At 37.5% G+C, this 20,013-nt stretch overlaps 1 protein-coding gene across 1 annotated transcript; it reads left to right on the top strand.

Moving 5' to 3' along the window:
- The first annotated feature begins 1,193 nt into the window (after positions 1-1,193).
- LOC145091626 (NAC domain-containing protein 43-like) lies at positions 1,194-3,225 on the top strand. Its single transcript, XM_079029385.1, has 3 exons — positions 1,194-1,652; positions 1,737-2,014; positions 2,248-3,225. Exons 1-3 carry the CDS (start codon positions 1,460-1,462, stop codon positions 2,914-2,916), a joined length of 1,140 nt encoding a protein of 379 aa, XP_078885511.1. The 5' UTR covers positions 1,194-1,459; the 3' UTR covers positions 2,917-3,225.
- Positions 3,226-20,013: the final 16,788 nt, after the last annotated feature.

Raw genomic sequence — 20,013 nt, 5'->3', positions numbered from 1 at the left:
TTTAAGGGAAATTGTATCCGGTTTACGAGTGACATGCTGATGTGGCTTGACATATGTGGTTTGTTTTTAGCACTGTAGCACAACAAAGTTTGACGAATTTATGTATTTAGTCACTCAAGTAACCGGCTGTTCATGTATCATGTCATATAATGGTGTAATTGATAGGTAAACTCAATTTTAATGGTCTATTAGGCATAAAAAAAATACTTGACTAATTAAATGTGTAATACATGCCAAAAATCTTATTTTATTTTTTAGACCTTTTTATTAATATTTCCAATAACACAAAAACTTAAACATTAAATTAGATCAGTAGATGTTACTTTTGTTTTGGATCTATGGTAAAAAAAAAAATCGAACATCTTTGTTTGCCTTTTCACTTGTTATCATAAAATACGTATCTTTTCAAATAATATGAAAAAATCACTTTCAATTAAAGTTAAACTGTCAATCATCGTTAGTAGCTAATTAAATCCGTTCCTAACAGTATTACATTTTTTTCTTTTTAGCAATGAAATAATTAATTTCATTAGTAGTTTTTTTTTTTTGAACGACCGGTTAGAACGGCCGTTGTTGATAATAAAACATATTAATTAAGTTACAGTTGAATTAATAATAAAATGCATTTACTTAAAGTAGCTAATTAATTGTTGATAAAACTTATTTACTTAGACTTTCACTAATAGTAAAAGAAAGATTGCAAATGAAACGTGAAATGTAGAAATTGTGAACGAGGCACTAAAGTTTGGTAATGACCTGCCGTCGTTCGTAGTTGGTACCGGAATGATGAAAGATGGAAAAAATTTCAACCTCCCATCAATCCATCATCATCTTCGACGTAATTATATCTTATCCTTGCACATTGATTATTTGAAATTTGTCACCATATACACACAGTTATACACACCCATATATGTAGATCTCTCTCTCTCTCTCTCTCTCTCTCTCTCTCTCTCTCTCTCTCTCTCTCATACACACACACACGGTGGTTTGAGCTGTTGTTTTCTGAGAGATATTAAGGTCGAAGGTCGTTGTCAAGATGGAAGCAAGTCTCCTGCTCACATTCCAACATACCCCACCCTACTGGGACCCGATTTTTTCCAACATAAACAACAATTATTGTTTTTAATTATGTGGTGTGTTGTTGTTGTTGTGCTTAGGTGGTTTGTTGTTTTCGAATTAGAGAGCGACCCTACTGGGATCTCTTGTATTCTTGTAACTTTTTAACTCTCTTTCTAGCAAGTGAAACTGTACTCAAAGAACCCATATATCAAAGCCAGTCGTTGTCTACGGGTATGAACGAAAATACTTGGTCTAAGAAGGTGGTTGAGATGGCCATTTTCCCATAACTTTTCATGGATTCCTTTTTGAACCCTTTTGTCCATGTATAAATCCAAGTCCTTACAACCAAACTTACGCACATATCATATGCTCCTTGAAGTTCGTCAATCACATATCTATGTCAAAAGAAGAAATGGATTTATCTGTGAACGTCAATGGTCAGTCGAAAGTGCCTCCCGGGTTTCGGTTCCACCCTACAGAAGAAGAACTTCTTCATTACTACCTGAGGAAGAAAGTTGCTTATGAAAAGATTGATCTTGATGTTATTCGAGAGGTTGATCTTAATAAGCTTGAACCCTGGGACATCCAAGGTATATGTACATTTCATTTATTCATTCATCAATAGTTTTTTTTCTTTGAAAGCAAAAAATTTAAGCTTTTTGTTTGTGTTGTAGACAAGTGCAATATAGGCTCCACCCCCCAAAATGATTGGTACTTTTTTAGTCACAAAGACAAGAAATATCCGACAGGGACCCGAACAAATCGTGCCACTGCAGCTGGTTTCTGGAAAGCCACCGGACGAGATAAAGTCGTACACAGTAGCCTTAGAAGAATCGGCATGAGGAAGACACTTGTGTTTTACAAAGGGAGAGCTCCTCATGGCCAGAAATCTGATTATATTATGCATGAATACAGGCTTGACGACAATATCATTACTACGCAAGATTCCAGCGTAAGTTCTTTGACTTTTGAGCATAATACATGATGTTTTCTTTGTTCTTCTGGTCACTAGTAACTGTTAGTTGGGTAGGAGCACTGTCATTGTTTTCTTTAGATTATGAAGCATTACCAAGAGCACTATAGCATCTTTTTAGCAATAATTTGATGGTTACATACACATGTGTATCCTTATGAATTATGATCAAGAAGCATTAATTTGTATTCGAAAATCTGGATTTGGTTCAGGCTTCAAACATGTCTGATTATGCTCACGAAGAAGGGTGGGTGGTATGCCGTGTCTTCAAGAAGAAAAATTACCATAAATCCCTCGAGAGCCCTCACAGATCGTTACCTGACTCTATGGATACCAGAGCACAGTTACAACTGTTAAACAAAGATGACGTTCTTGAGCAATTACTTGTGTACATGGACAGTAGGTCTTGCAAACAAGAAATCGAAAACTTCACCACCACCCAATTCGTGAATCCCATGTTCGTCCACCTCCCTAGGCTCGCTAGTTCCACCCAGCTAACCACATCCCCTCCTGAAAGCTCAGCCACCTTCGATCAAGGATCGAGTCTCAAGACCTATGATTCCATGAGCGACTTACTAGCGGAAGCGGAACATTCAAGGAACATTCATACTAAAATGATGGAGGATCATGAGTGTATCAGTAACTGGGCGGATCTTGACAAGTTTGTGGCTTCCCAGCTCAATGGTCAAATGGAGGAATCAAAACAGTTGTATTCTTGCTATGGATCAGAATCCAATGATGAGAAGTTGGATTTTTCGGTTGATAAGGATGAACAAGATGTATCAGCTAGGCGGAACGTAGCATCATGCAACAGCGAGCTAGATATTTGGAGCTTAACCCGACCATCGTCGCTGGATCCGCTATGCCACTTGTCAATATAACTTATATATAAAGATGCAAAATAAACGTATAGTACAATGCATATTAAGTTGTTAGAATTGAAGTCAAGTGATAGAATAAAGTGATGGACACATAGGAATAGCATCAAGAACGCAACATGGGAACATTACCTTGACTACAGAAAGCTATAGAAGGAATGAATCATAATGGTGATAGTGAGATATGGATTTAGTGGTGATGGATGATTATCATGTACCCATAAACTAATTAAATACGTTTTCTATTTGTATTGCAACATTTTCATTTAGGATACATGACTTGCTTCATATTCAATAGATTAAATCCAGTTATATTGAACTTGTCAATAGGTAAAAAGAAACACTTTTAAGTTTAAATAGATGTTTAATTTCATTTTATAGTTCAATTTGTGTACGTGTATATATGTATATACTGTAGCCCATAGCTGGCCCTTGTTGATAAATAGGTTAGGCCCACTCGTGTGTATGTATTGATATATATCGGCCCACTAGTATATATATATATATATATTGTGTATTCTCTCATTAATCAATGCAAGAAATATCATTCCCAAACATGGTATTAGGGCGAATACCAAGACTTTCCTAATTTCCCTCCTAAAATCCCTCTATTTCATGTTCACTCTCTTCTTCCCCCTCATGGCAGTAACAGTGTCGCCTGTAAGCCCCAATAGCTTCTTACGTTCCTACTCTCTGCCTTCTTAAAAGTGTCAGGATCATCAAACACCACACCACCCATTCATAAAGCCTTTGCACTCACAAACACCAAAGCACACATTCTTGTACTTCCCCATCTCTATCGCCACAAGTTCGATACGTGGAGAAAATTCTTCACAACTCATTGTTAAGTAGGGCTGAGCATGGGTCGGTTTTGCCCTAAAACCGAACCCAAACCGATGACCATTGGTTTCTAAAAATTTGAACCCTAACCGACCCTAAACCCATGGGTTCGGTTTTATGGATTATCAGTTTCCAAATCGGGTTTTCGGTTTCGGTTTCAGTTTTTGAACTAAACCAAACCTAAAACTGTTTTTCTATCATTTCGTATCCTCATTTTTATAGAAGTGAAGATGGCTTCTACTTTGATCCCTCAAGCGATGTGGGACAAAGCTAATAGCTGAATAAACCTGAAGAGGATGTATGTTTAGCTTATGTAGGCGAGCATATGTAGCAAAGTTTCGATCATGTGTCGATGTGGGATAGGATTATATAGCTGCGAAAATAAATGAAGTAAAATTTTGGCCACAGGTTTCGAACTTGAAACCTTTAGAAACACACGCAAGAGCGTTACCCACCTCAACTTGCTCATCCTTTTGACATTACTTCTATAAACATATTTATATTTGTATATAAATTATATATTTTTACAAATAGTATATATAATCGGTTCGGTTCGGTTTCTATCGGTTTTACCAAACCCAAAAACCCAACCCAAACCAAAATTTTCGGTTTTCAAAAAATATAAACCCAAACCGTCGGTTTATGCTTCGGTTTCGGTTTTTCGGTTTCGGTTTTGCCGGTTTTTGTCGGTTTTTCGGTTTCCGAGTTCGGTTTTGCTCACCCCTATTGTTAAGCCTACGATATGCTTGACCATATTGATGAAACGTTTGATGTTGTCGCTACTCCGTCCAGTGAACCTCGATGGTGTTCGGTTTAATCGGTTTGTTTAGTCAAGGGCCACGTAGATAACTTAACTTGGTCATATGTTGATCGGGTTTTTGGGAAATAATTAGGCAGTATGCTGTCTTTTCTTTAGGTAGAATTTGTTTACACATTTTGTATAGGTAGCATGTGGGTTTGTTTGTTGCTTTTCCTTATCTTCAGCATAGTCAGTAGTCATGGAGTCTTTTGAATTATTCTGTGTTTGTAAACCTCACTACTACAAATGAGACTAATGCGACCTTTTAGATGCAACATTTTCACTAGAGTTGCATTTGTTTATAAAAAATGTATCGTTAAACAAAAAGGTTGCACAAAAAGAGTTAATGCAACTTTGTTTAAAAAACTTATCAATTTTATTAAAAGTTGCAACTTTATTTTTAAAAGATTACAAATTTTATTGAAAATTGCAACCTTTTTTTTTTAAAAGCTACAAATTTTATTATAAATTGCAACTTTTAAGAAAAAAAGTCGCAAATCTTATCAAAAGTTGCAACTTTTACTACAATTAAAAAGAGCAGTATAAAAATCACATACTATTACTAATAATAAATTACATGAATAATAGATTTTAATTTTTGAATCATTTATATTAGATAATACTTAAACCAAAAATTAAGTTAAATATTATTACAAAACTATTTGATAACTAAAATTTCAAACTAATATCAAAATTTACCTCAATCAAACATCAAATATCAAAATTTACCTCCGTGTAAATCCCTACTAGATAATTTTAGTTTTGGTTTCCTTCTAAATAAATGAAAATCATTTAACTTTCCCTCCAATCAATAAAATAACTTTCTGATCCCCACACTAACTTTGATTTCATAGTCATCGCCCCTCTCTACCCTTTGTTGCCCCTTATCCTAATAAACAAATCAAAGGCCTCCCCGATAAAAGAAACAACCATGCAGCCTCTCCTGTGATTCGATTCTCTCCAAACACGTCTCTCCTATGAAGCTACCGGTTCTGGCGCCACAACTGCCGACGAGCTTGGACCTTCGACCTACAGGTTGCTTTTCCTTTCGTTCATCCTTTTTATTTTGTTCCGTTGTATCGAGCTTCGACCCTAATAGAGATTTTTCTTCTTGATTCTGCTTTCTTCAATTTTCCATACGATTCTTCTCTTCAACTGTATAAATCTATTCTTTATTCCAGCATTCTATAAATATTTGAATTGGTGTTGTGGTTGCTTAGAATTGGTAGCGCGAATGTGATATGTATCATTCTTTTTTTCTTTCTTTGTTGTTTTTATAGTATTCAATTAGAATGCAATTCCACCTTCCATGATGTTGATACCCATAAATGTTTTCTTTTTACTTTGGTCCCTGACACACCAAAACACAACATTAACATTAATATATGGAAGCATGAAAAAATAGCGGTGGATAATGAACGCATGACAAAAAGCAACCTATCTAACATCTTTAAACATGTTGTCTTTCTTTTCTTTCTCTCATATCAAATCTAAACACAATTTTTCATTGCATGTTTTCTCTTATTTATTTTTTAACATATCTATCTATGAGTTAAAGAATACAAAACAATAAAACAATATATACCTTTAGTGGTCCGTCGAGATCATTGGTTAGATATAATTTTGCATTGTTTACTAGGTTACAATATGTTTTAAATATAATAGCAATTTTCTTGTGTGATGTTAACTGTGACCTCAATCTCACAACCTTTCTACACATGACTGCTTTCCTAATAACAACAATTAAGCCAACTTGATAAATGAATCAACAATGCAACAAAAATGCAATTTGTATAATATTAATATATGAGAAAGGAGTTTGTATATATTTTTTACTTATAATTTTTACAACTTTTTGCGGGTAATACCCTAACCCGACCCAAACTTTTACATCTACTATAGATCCTTCATTTTCTTCACCTGAAAGAGCAACCATTTACTAGTAAGTGGAATCATAGTCAAAAACCATGTAAAGAAACTGACAAGACAAGAAAAAGATATGGAACAAGACACTAATTATCCACCTTGCTTTGTATCTCTTAAATATAGCATGATTCTGATAAGTAGATTATATAAACATGATACTTGCTAGTTAACATCATCCGAATGAATTATAGTTTTACTTATTCTATTACAGACATAATCCAAGTACTGCATGCTCCATCTCTAATTTCACTAGATATGACATTATTAGAATGAACGGGGTTGTATACCATTTTTTTTAATAAATTCCAGTTCACCAATTAGGAATTGGGTTAAATATTGATAAGGAATGAATTGCATCAAGTAGAACCTGTTTTTCAAAAATTGGGTTATATATTGTTGGTTCTGTTACACTACTTGTAGTAGTGTAATTGAACTTGTGTAATGGTATGGAACTCATTTCTGTAAATGGTCCTTGTGCTTGACAGATATATAGTAATGGTCCCTACATTGGATTTTGTTGATAGAAATAGTTTGTGTGCTGAAGAGTGTTAAAGTAATGCTACCTTTGCTAGACAAGATTACAAAAATGGTACCTTTGCTAGATAGAATTAAAAAACCGGTCCTTATGTTTATTTTGTTTTTACAGAAATGGTCCTTGGTCTTGATTTATATAGTAATGGTCCCTACATTGAACTTTATTTACAGAAATGAACCTTTTGTTGGATAGAATTACAGAAATAGTACCTTTCCTAGACAAAATTACAAAATGGTCCCTATGTTTTTTTATAGAAATAGTTCTTGTATTAGACACACACACACACACACACAAAAGTCATCCCCCGACACGGGTGTCGGGGGATGACTTATATATATATATATATATATATATATATATATATATATATATATATATATATATATATATATATATATATTGTGACATCCCAATTTTCACTACCAGAAAAGACCGATTTTGTTTATGCTTGTTTGAAAATCAGAGTAATATTTTTCATAAAAGTGTTGCGGAATTTGTTCCTAGTAAAACACAATAAATGCGTTATCAAGACATTTCCGAAGAAAAGTATTTTTAATCATTTTAAAACATTTAGGATGTCATCGTCAATACAGGAACATAAGCATAAACAGAACTTACATTCATTATCACTAGTGATTTATATCTCCTTAATCTCTCAGTGTAATGTGACTTCATATCAACACCTGTGATATAAATAAACTGAGTGGGTCAGGTTGGGAAACCTGGTGAGTATATAAGGTTTTCAACCCACAATAATATAATTATTATGTTTAATCATCAAACAGTTAACCCAATTAACCATCCCCATTATCTTCTTTACTCTTAAGGATCTACCCTAAGAATCAGCTATTTCTCATTCATTCATTCCTAAGGATTATCCTAAGGAATAGGTACGAAGTCCATTGTTGTCAATGACACAACTTTCAAGCACAACTACTAGTTCTATCACTTAGGTGCAACTGCCATAATTATGACATTCTATATGAGGTGCAACTGCCAGTATTGTCCTTTGAGCACATCTGCTAGGGTTATCTCGTTTATTGACAATATCGTTTTCGAGAGTCCACTCGCAATACATGTCAATGGGTTTTTAGAGTACACCGGTGAACACATCGTTCACAACACCTACAGGTTACGAGCCTGCTAGTGTTCCACTGGACTGTCTAGAATAATCTGTGGTTGTCATCCATACTCTCCTTGATGACGGGGCCAACATTTGGGAACAAGACTTATCACATCGTCTGCCTCTCACCCTTACCTCATGATCCATATCACCTCTCAACTCATCATCCAACTCATATTTCATCTACCCATGTTTTACCCAACATATTACGTAGATATAAATACATATACAGTTTAAATCATATAAAACTTGTATAAAATCGTTCATCCAGCATAGAGAGCAAGTATACAGATAATATGCACACATAACACGTATTTTATATAAAATACTCCATATCTATGTCTAAGATGAAAGGGACCATGCACTCACTTGAATAGGTGGTGATTCCAAACTCAGACAGCGCTTCGCTTCTTAAAAATAATTTCCTTCGACGAAACCTATTATTATTACCACTAGAGTTTAGTCTACTATTCGCCGAGACTAATTAATAGTCTAGTTATTATTACTATTATATAAGCGTTAAACAATACTTATATAACCCATAATAATAGCCCAAGTACTTATTAGAAGTTCCTAATAACGTTACTATAATTAAATAAAAGCTATATTAAAAATAGCATATGCGTAGCTCACTTACAGCGGATTTTATAGAAAATCGGGCTTTGTTTGGAGCAGTGTTCCCGAGCCGAACAACTCTTCTTCTCAGAGCCGTCAAGCACTCCGGGGCTTCCGCCTCGTGCTAGGGAGGTTCCCTAGGCTTTTCGGGGTGTTTCGGGGCTAGAGAGAGGTTCTAGAGAGAGAGAGTAAAGAGAAGAAATAATGAGAAAGGTGTGAAAAAATGAGGGTGAGAGAGGTTCTATTTATAGGGTGAAATATGGCTGAAATTGGTGCCACATGTCACCATCTAGTGGCAAGCCTTGGAGAGAAAGCAATGGCCAAGATTGTGCCACGTCACCCCTTTTGCAGCAGCACCCTACCGATTTCTAAACCCCGTAACTTTCGCATACGAGCTCCATTTTCGACTTTCTTTATATCCACGCCGAGGTAAAAATATGATCTACAACTTTCATTTTGACTCCGTCGGCTAATTCTCGACCGATCTTAAAATTAACAGTACGATGAGATTATACTGTTAAATGTCCGCGTAAAATTCATAACTTCTACATACGAACTCCATTTTCGCCTGTCTTTTTACCGTTGAGTTCCTATTAATGAGATCTTCAATTCTCATTTAGGTTGCATAGGCCAGAAACCGCTCGATCTAAAATTTGAGTTTCGGGGCGTGCACTGCTATGCCAAATCTTAGAAAATTCATAACTTCCTCATACGAAGTCAGATTTGGGCGTTCTTTTTTTGTATGTTCTCCGTTTAATGTATAATACAAATTTTTTTTAGATCACTAAGGCTAAAAAGTACTTTATCAAAAATTCACTATTTACGTCTCCCAGTGCCGTGCCAATTTTGTTGTAAAACTTCGACGGACCATAACTTTTTCGTTTTAACTCGGATTTCAACGTTCTTTATATGTACGGAACCCTTGAGACGTATTCTACAACTTGGTTAAGATTATTTATTCTAAATAATCTTTTGTCAAAAAGTTGTTTTCAACCCCTATTATCACTAAATTGACTAGCATGGATCTGCGGGCGTTATATATATATATATATATATATATATATATATATATATATATATATATATATATATATATATATATATATATATATGTATATGTATATATAGGGTTAGGTTATTTTGTTTTTGCTAAGTATTGTGTGCATGTGTAAATGATTATAGACCAATCATTTATGTTAAATTAAGAAAGTGATTTTCCTTTAAAATTAAATAGAAAAAAAAACAAATTAGTAGGATTTCTTTAAATGATCGGGCATAGAAGGGATAGTATAGTACATTAGGATCCCCTTTAGAATAGGAAACTGGTTTTATCTTTGGAAACCGAATAACTCGTTCCCCATTTTCTCGCAAACATGAAACTCGATTAGAAAATCAACCGAAGACCATAAATCATTCCGATTTCCTTCTGTATTCCATAAAATCAGAAGATTCAGTGAAGGTGCTTTGTTATACGACTGATTAGTGAATCCTAGAAAAAGTAGAATAAGGCATTGGGGCGTCTCGGTGAGTTTTATTCTATAAGAATGCGGACTACAAGATCAAGTGTATATAAGTCCAAGTTCAAGAACACCGCAAATACGGTGTTGAATCTTGAAGAAGATGATGATTTCGTTTATGATTTTTCATGTTAATCCAGTTTTTATGATTTTTCTAGGTGTTGGGTTGAAGATTCGCTAAAGGATTGCGTCATTAGGCTCGTTTATTAAACCTTTTATTTAGTACTCCGGTTTGGGCCTGTCCAACCGAGAGCCTTTTAGGTTTATTATATAAGTATATGCTTGCATGCATATTAGAAAAAGGCTTAAGAGAATTACGATAGCTTTACAGTATTCTTTATCGTTCTTGTAAACCTACCAACTCTCTACAGATGATGTTCTTGATCGAGCTCTTCTGAGGGTTATTTTATAATCATTCGACACGTTTGATTCATTCTTGACTTGTTCTTTATTTACGTGTTCTTGTTGTTTAATCATTAATTACCTGTTTGAGACCTAATCGATCTTCAAGATTAAGTATTAATCTCTTCAATTGGTATCAGAGCAGGAGGCTGTGTAATCGATACACATCTTTTCTGTGAAAAGGTTTCAATTAGGGTTTTTCCGCAATTACTGATATTTATTGAGCCGTCATCTCATTATTGACGTATCTTGATATTTATTGTTTTGCCCTAATCTGATTTATTACAAGTCTGATCTTTAAACAGGTTTTTCGATCATAATGGACGAGTCGCAATCAAACCCCATCAATATTTCCAACAGCATCGGTTCAACCACGAAGATTCCAATCCTATATACCCATGATTATGAAGTCTGGGCGCATCACTTCGAAGACTACATTATAGGATCTGAGGATAATGGATACCTCATATGGGAAGCAATTATCAATGGACCGTTTTCTCACTTTGCAACGTCAAGGATTATCAAAACTCAAAAGGAGTACAATGATCTGCTGAAGGATGTTAAAGATATTGCACAAGATGAAAAGGATAAATTCCAGTGCAATATCAAGGCGCTAAGATTGATCAGATTTGCCCTTCAGTCCGACACTTTCAGGTTGGTCAGCTCATGCACAACGGCAAAGGAAGTTTGGGATAGACTTCACGAACTGTACTCTACAGATGAGGATCTTGAACATTCTATCCAAACCTTGCTCTTATCTGAGTTTGGAGAATTCAGGCAAGGAGCCGAAGAAACTATGACCCAGACGTTCGATCGCTTCAATCATCTTCTCAGCAGGATGATCAAACATGACATCGAAAGAAAGCTTATCGAGCAGAAGGTTACGTTCTTAAATGGTCTAAGGTCAGAATGGAGAGCAGTGGTGTCAACGGTTAAAGCCCATGAGCAGTTTAAATCATCCTCTTTGGCGAAACTGGTGGGTATTCTCAAGTCCCAGGAGAAGATTGTACTGCAGGAAAAGAACGTTGTTTCAAGCCTAGGTTCACTGGCCCTCCTGTCAAAAAGTAAAGCTGTGATGGAGGATGAAGACCTCAACTTGGAGGAGTATGACCTCACGTCTGAGGATTATGCTATGATGGTGTCTAACCCCAAGAGGTTCATTAAGAAGAGATTCCCCAGCAACAAAAACCGAAACTGGCAGGGGAGTTATAGTTCAGAAAAGGTTAACAATGAACCGAAGGTTGAAGAGCCCAAGAAGGAACCAAAGGCAGATGGTGATTCTGGAGTAAGCTGTTACTACTGTGGTGGGAAAAATCACTATGCTAAGGATTGTGTCCTCAAAAAGATGGCTGAAAAAGATGAGGAAGCCTTGTTGCAGAAAAGGCTTGATGAGATGAGAAAGAAGAAGTCTACCGCTAACCCTTCCATGAATGCTCTAATTGTGCAGGGTTCGGTTGCTGATGACGAGTTCGGTAGCGTGGAAGTTTGGTCAACCGACTCAGAAGACGATGAAGTGAGGAAGCCTACTCATGGAAAGGCTCATGTGACAAAGGAGGAGAGCAGTGGAGGAAGATGCTTCATGGTGTCCGATGTATCTCAGATGAGGGGATACAACACTGATGGTGGAAGCAATGAACCGAAGGAGCAGCAGGACATGTGCTTTACGGCCAAACCGCTCAGCGTGCAGTTCAATGAGCTCGATGAACTGATCAAGAAGGTACAATTGGTTTTCGTTTCATTTAAAGTACCACAATCCTCATATGAGAAAGAACTAAAAAATGTTAATACAAGAATTTCTCATCTAGATAGTAGCTTAACTCAAACTCGAGTCACCAATTCTAACCTAACTGATCAATTAAGCAGGGTGTCTTCGAAGAGTGAGGAGCGGCACATGTGGATCGAGTTGAAGGAGTATGAATTAGTTAAAATTAAAGACGAAAACATTTATTTACAAAGAGACAATTTAAAGTTGTTAAAACAGCGGAATGTTTTTTGTTTAATTGCAAAACGTCTTTATTCTAATATTACTCAGCTTCACTTGGACTGTGAAATAGGCCAAAAGATCCATCGCATGATTTTGCCCTTCCTTGAGTTTAAGGAGGATGAAATCGATGCCGAAGCTTATAATTGTGAGAGTGTGATATCATCTGATGACGTCAATCCGACCTATATGTATGGACTGGACAAAATAGAATCTTTCATTAAATCCAAGGACCACAAGGACATGCTTAAAAACCTTTTGGATGAAAATGATAGACTCAAACTGAGAACCGAAACCATACAAAAATTTGACTCTTTAAACGCCAACTTGAGCTCAGAAAACAAAATTGATGTTGAAAATGCATCTGAGCTTAATGAGGACGACAACATGAGTGAAATTTCTGTAGAGGACACGGTTGACTGCTCAGAATTTGTAAAAAGCGAACCTAAAAACCACAAAAATCTAATTTCTGAAAATTTTGTGGAGTTCGCTCGATTGTCCCAACAAAAGTCCCCGATCTTAGCAGAGAAAGCGGTTGTATATCAAAAGGTCAGGACCACTCCAAATCAAGTCTACAAGGTCACTGGAGTAACCGAACATCAGACCGCTGAACTCACAGCTATTGTGAACGAAGACAATGCTGATGGCTGTGATGAGTACTTCTGGTCAGCTCCAATAGATAATGCAAACGAAACGGTAGGCTTATCAGAAAGAACCTCATGGATGAGTAAAGGTAGATATATACCAGAACCCTTGAATAAGCCAGATAATTTCGATGAGCCAAGCACCAGTGGTACGAAAGACATTCCTCAAGAGAATGGTAGTTCGGCAAAAGAAGACATTCCCTCTAGTTCCTCAGTTCAAAGTGAAACTCCCACAGTTCAAAGTGAACCAGCTAAGGAGAAACCGAAAATGAAAGCCAATATCCATCATCAACCGAAGCAGATGAGGAATAAGAAACGTGAAAGGAACCAGAGATACAGGAAGAATCTCTCTGAAAGGAAACAATTCTGGCAATCCCAGAATGCATTTTTCTCACATCAAGACAAGAATCTGAAGTTTGAGAATAATCCTGTCAAAAGGCATGAGAGCCACAACAACCGAAAGCCAAAGTTCGGTTCGGAAGAGAAGACCAACCAAAAGCATAGGTTCGGTTCAGAGAACTACTCCAACCGAAAGCAAAGGATCGGTTCTGAAGTCAAAAGAGATCAAAACTTTAAGGTCAGTCCCATCAATGATCAAAAGCAAAAGGGTCACCTAGAGTCTCCAGCCAAGAAGTCATCTCAATCTAAGCCCACTCCTTCTCACTCATCTAATTCTTCTAATTCTTCCTATTCATCTCCATCTCACTCAAAAGCACATTCCGTTCATTCTCAAAAATCTCATTTGTCAGCTAAACAAAAAGACAAACAGAAGGTTAATGCATCAAATCCAGAGTCTAAACCGAACGCACCTAATCCTAATAAAATCAAAGTTTTTACCATCAAAAAGAAAGATGAAACAACACTTATAAAACGAACATATCTAGTTGACATCTCTCTTACTATTCCTGTTCCTGTGAAAGGCTCATGTGGACCCAAGAAACTTTGGGTTCCTAAATCTGCTTAATTTTTGCAGGTTATAAGTGACGAGCAGTTTGACGAAGAATGGTACATCGATAGTGGCTGCTCGCGTCACATGACAGGGAGGAAAGAAGAGCTCAGGGAATACAGGTCTCTTTCAAATGGTGGCAACGTCAAGTTTGGAAACAACTCTTTCGGCACCATAAAGGGATACGGAATGATAACTAATGGTGATTTTACTATAAGGAAGGTGGCTTATGTGGAAGGACTACAACACAACCTCATCAGTGTATCTCAACTTGTTGGAGGTACAAGTCTCAAAGTCTCATTCGACGATGAAGGTTCTGAAATTATTGAGAAGAAGACAAAGAAAGTAATTCTCAAGTCGGAGCGTAAGGGTGAAATGTTTCCTCTAAATCTTAAACCCATCAAAGGAAACCCAGCTATATGCTTGTTATCAAAAGCTCAATCTGACGAAAGCTAGTTGTGGCACCGAAGACTCTCTCATCTCAACTTTAAAGATAACAACAAACTTGTTACTGGAGGTCATGTTCGAGGCCTTCCATTGCTCAAGTTCGACAGAGATCATTTGTGTGCTGCATGCGAAATGGGGAAGCAGAGTCGTCAAAGTCATCCATCTGTAATTAACACAAAAGTTGTTGAACCACTCGAATTACTTCATATTGATTTGTGTGGTCCATCATCTATCGAAAGCATCGGTGGTAGCAAGTATATTCTTGTTATTGTTGATGACTTTTCACGATTTACATGGGTGTTCTTTCGAAAGCTCAAATCTGAAGCAACTCATAAGCTGAAAGTGTTCATCAAGCAGATTGAAGTACAGCTCAAGAAGGTCGTTCGCAACATCAGGAGCGACAATGGTCTGGAATTCAAGAACAGGGAGTTTGAAGAATTTCTAGCAGAAAAGGGAATAAGTCACAACTTCTCAGCTCCCTACACACCTCAACAGAACGGAATTGTCGAAAGACGAAACCGATCTTTGTGTGAAGCTGCCCGAACTATGCTAAGTTTCGCTTCTTTACCTCTTTATTTTTGGGCTGATGCTATTTCTGCTGCTTGTTTTACACAGAACAGGTCCTATCTCAACAAACGATTCACGCTCACACCATACGAGATTCTCAACAACAGAAAGCCCAATGTGAAATTTTTCCATGTGTTCGGCTCACGGTGTTTCATCTTTAACTTTAAAGAACACCGCAACAAGTTCGATGTCAAAGCCGACGAGGGAATCTTTCTGGGCTACTCTCTCACATCCAAAGCATACAGGGTCCTAAACAAGTGTTCGAGAAAAATCGAAGAGACCTATTACGTGACTTTTGACGATAGATATGTCAAAAAGCTACAGGCCAAAGAAGACTCAGTTGGGGAAATCTTTCCTCAAACTGGCCAAGTCACAGTCTCGATCGCTAATCTATACGAGAAATTTCTGGAGCTATTTGACGAACCAGAGAAAGCTACTCTCTCAGAAGCAGGTGCAGCAGACAACAAGGTAGACCGCATGAAGCAAATTGTCGAAGAAGCTGCCAGAAGAATGAATGAAGGAGGATCAAATTCTGATGAACCTCCATCCAACGATGCTTCAGTCGAGGGGGAGCCAAGCTCTACAACTGCTACCGAAAGTCCAACTGCAACCGAAAGTGCTTCTCCAACCGAAGGTGCATCAACGCCTGAAAGTCCAGCATCACAAGAAACCTCTGAACCTCAAGTTTCTCATTGCTCATCAATCGAGGGGGAGCATGGTGATATGTCACTTGACTATGAAAGCCAATCCGAGCCAGAAGAAATGATCAATGCTGAACTAGACCCAACCTTTGATCCAAATTATCCTCCTCTTACCAAATGGACCAGAGATCATCCTATATCTCAAGTGGTTGGTGATGTCTCCGAAAAGGTTCTGACCCGATAACAACTGAAGGCAAAACAGACATCCTTATTTTCAAAGGTTGAGTTTTGTATGTTTAACTCATTTTTATCAAAAGTTGAACCGAAGACAGTTAACACTGCTCTCGATCACTCTGATTGGGTTCAAGCAATGCAAGACGAACTGAACGAATTTGAAAGGAACAAAGTCTGGCGCCTCATTCCAACTCCTCCAGATGCCTCGGTTGTTGGTCTCAAATGGGTCTTTAGGAATAAAATGGACAAGGAAGGGAATGTTATAAGGAACAAAGTTCGTCTGGTTGTAAAGGGATATTGTCAGGAGGAAGGGATTGATTATGAAGAGACTTTCGCTCCCGTAGCTAGGCTGGAATCTGTCAGAATATTTCTTGCTTACGCTGCCCACAAAAACTTTGAAGTTTTCCAAATGGATGTCAAGTGTGCATTTCTTAATGGAGAACTCGAAGAAACCGTGTATGTGGAGCAACCTCCTGGGTTTGTGAACGAAAAATATCCAAATCATTGCTACATTCTGGATAAAGCTGTGTATGGTCTCAAACAAGCTCCGAGAGTCTGGTATGAAACGCTAACTAAATTCTTAAAGATGTCTAAATTCAAACAAGGTTCGGTTAACCCAACCTTCTTTCGCAAAAAGGAAGGTAACCACCTTATGATAGTTCAAATTTATGTCGATGACATCATCTTTGGCTCAACGAATCCCAGCCTAACAGCTGAATTCAGAAAGCTGATGGAGACTAAATTTGAAATGAGCTCAATGGGTCCTATTAACTTTTTCCTTGGTTTAAATATTAGACAGGGACCCGAAGGCATCTTTATCAATCAGGAAGCTTACACGAAGACTCTCCTAGCAAAGTTTGGTATGATGGGAGACTCCAAAGTCAAAGTCCCAATGGCATTCGGCACCAAGCTAACTCCATCTCTAGACAAACCTGATGTTGATATCACGCTCTATCGTCAAATGATAGGCTCACTAATGTATCTTACTGCTAGCAGGCCTGACATCATGTTTTCTGTGTGTTATTGTGCTCGATTTCAGGCAAACCCACGCGAACCTCACATGCTTGCAGTGAAGAACATTTTACGCTATCTCAAGCGAACCTCCTCCTTAGGTCTATGGTATCCTTCCAACTCAGGCTTCTTCGTTCAAGCCTATTCAGATGCTGACCTTGGAGGATGTGGACTCGACAGAAAAAGCACCACTGGCGGCTGTCAATTCCTTGACGGGAAGTTGGTTAGCTGGCAATCCAAGAAACAAACATGCGTGTCGTTGTCTACTGCCGAAGCGGAATACATAGCCACTGCATCCTGCACCTCTCAAGTGATTTGGATCCAGAGTCAACTTCGAGACTATGGACTCAATATGAAGAAGATCCCACTATATTGTGACTCTGAAAGTGCAATTAGGATCTGTCATAACCCAGTGCAACACTCTAAAACCAAACACATAGCACTGAGGTATCACTTCATCAAAGATCACGTGGAAGATGGAAACGTCGAAGTTCACTTCGTAAGAACCACTGATCAACTGGCTGACGTCTTTACCAAAGCTCTTCCTGAAGCATCATTCAACAAAATATTGCAAGGGCTAGGTATGATGGAATCAGAGTCAGTACCTCACACTACCTCTCAACCTCAAACATAAGAAGCGAAATTGACCGAACGTTCAGGTTCGGTTAAATCATCTGACTCGCTCATCACTTCTAAGGTAGTTTTCTTGGTTGTATATTTCTTGTACAAAGTTGTTTATCTTATTGTTAAAAGTATTTTCTGATTGCATGTCTAAATTCCTTGGTTTTCTAAAATTTTCCAAAACCGAAACCTACCGAAGGTTCGGGTTCGGTTTCTCAAAATTTTCCAAAACCGAAACCTACCGAAGGTTCGGGTTCGGTTTTTCAAAATTTTCTTGAACCGAAACCAACCGAACGCTCGGGTTCGGTTTTTCAAAATTTTCTTGAACCGAAACCAACCGAACGCTCGGGTTCGGTTTTTCAAAATTTTCTTCAACCGAAACCAACCGAACGCTCGGGTTCGGTTTTTCAAATTTCTCCCAACCGAAACCAACCGAACGTTCGGGTTCGGTTTTTCAAAGTTTTTCCAAAGTTTTTTTCTTACTCTTTTCAAGTCTAATTTTCTTTGCTTATTTTTTTTTCTCTTTTAAATTCATTTTTTTCTTTTTATTTTTTTTATTTCAAAAACTCCAAAAATATTTTTCTCTTTTCATTTTGTTTGTGTTCGTTCGTTTATGGGGATATAATTGATGGATTACTTAAGTGTCCCTAGAAGCATGCTGCTGTATGTGTCCCAAGCCTCTTAAGATTTTGAATAATAGCCTTCATGACCTGGTATACACAAACCTTGTCTTCCCAATAAGGCTACCACATTTATTCTAATCGTGAGCTACCTCACTCTCTTCTCACATGAGATAAGAGTTTTCTGCTTGGTCCTTAATTTCGCAGCAGAGGTACTTTATTTTCTTACACCATCTCCATTACATTTCTCCATTACATTCGTTTCATCAACGTAACCCTTGAGACTCTCAGAACTTACCACTGAGGTTTATGGTTACACAACATCTGTGTTGATGATCTTAGTTTCGTGCCACTACGAGCTGAGTGAAACCCAAAATTCAACACCAAATCTGTATTGACGGTGAACAATTAATTTGCTCAAGTTTTCACCAAAGAATTGATGAATGTACCTTCATGAAATCTCATATTTTATTTTGTGTGATTCCTATGAAATTGTTAAACACCATAACATTTCTTCCCTTGGGATCCAGTTTTTAATTTTTTTTGAGATTTTATATTTTCCAAGCCAACTTAAACTTAATTCCTACCTACTTGTTCAACAGACTACACCGGTCTCACAAGTACTTTGATCACTTTCTTTCTTATTTCAAGATTAGAATTGTTGCATCAAAGCGAAAGCCACCCTGAAGTAGCCTAATTAAAAGAAGCCTTTCAACAGTTATTAATAAGTGTTTGATCGTAATTCAACGGGAATCCACATTAACACTTTAAGGTCTCTCTTGACCTTGAAGGAAGAGATTCGTGCCCGGGATCATTAGTTTCGTGTCATTATTGACATCACAGTCATTCCTAAAAAGAGTTGCTTTATTTCTTTTCTTTCTACGCTCTTCGCACGAAAATCCTTGATTTTCCAAAATTCCGTTACTAATTATTACAGGCTGTATTATTGCTTTGGTGGTTAATTATCAAGATCTGGTCAACAATCATCCACGTGGATAATTTATTCAAAAGATGCGATTTACAAGATAAGACGAAAGGTTGCTGACTCAGGCGGGAAATAAAAGGATTGAATTTCAACCGGTGGTTAAAAAGGGGCGCGTGTGAATTTGAAACGCCCATTCTTTTACTGACATCATGGACGCGTGTGCGAATTTCAAGAGACACCCCTCCGGCACTTAAAGGCACGTGAGGATTTGAAACAGCTTGTTCTGAAACGGCGCTTGTTGGGCGGCGTGATCCTAGGAATCTGACACTCTCTCTCCTACGTGATCATCGCATGCCTTAACTGTCACGCATCTGTCATTCCGGAAACCTTTTCGTATTTTCATAGAAGATTTGAAACGATTTTTCTCTCTCCTTTCACCCACTATAAAAGGCAGTCTTCACCACCATTTACCTCTTTACTGCTTCAGAATTTACAAGAGAGCAAAAACTCGAAAAAGCTTTACTGTTCATCTTCTTCTTCCTACCTTCAACAATGGCAGAATCATCTTCCGTCCATGCTACCTCACACATACTACCTATTCATCCTCACCAATGCTTGGTGATTGACCTAAACCCTCTGGCGTACGACTCTTATATGTCGCCGATTATCGAGTGCCTGAAGTACTCCCAAATCGCTCCAGCTCTCT

This window comes from Lactuca serriola, chromosome 3, assembly GCF_051521515.1.
Source record: "Lactuca serriola cultivar US96UC23 chromosome 3, Lser_US96UC23_V15, whole genome shotgun sequence".
Taxonomy (NCBI): Eukaryota; Viridiplantae; Streptophyta; class Magnoliopsida; order Asterales; family Asteraceae; genus Lactuca; species Lactuca serriola.
The sequence above is the reverse complement of the archived record's forward strand: the minus strand, read 5'-3'. Positions and strand labels throughout refer to the sequence as shown.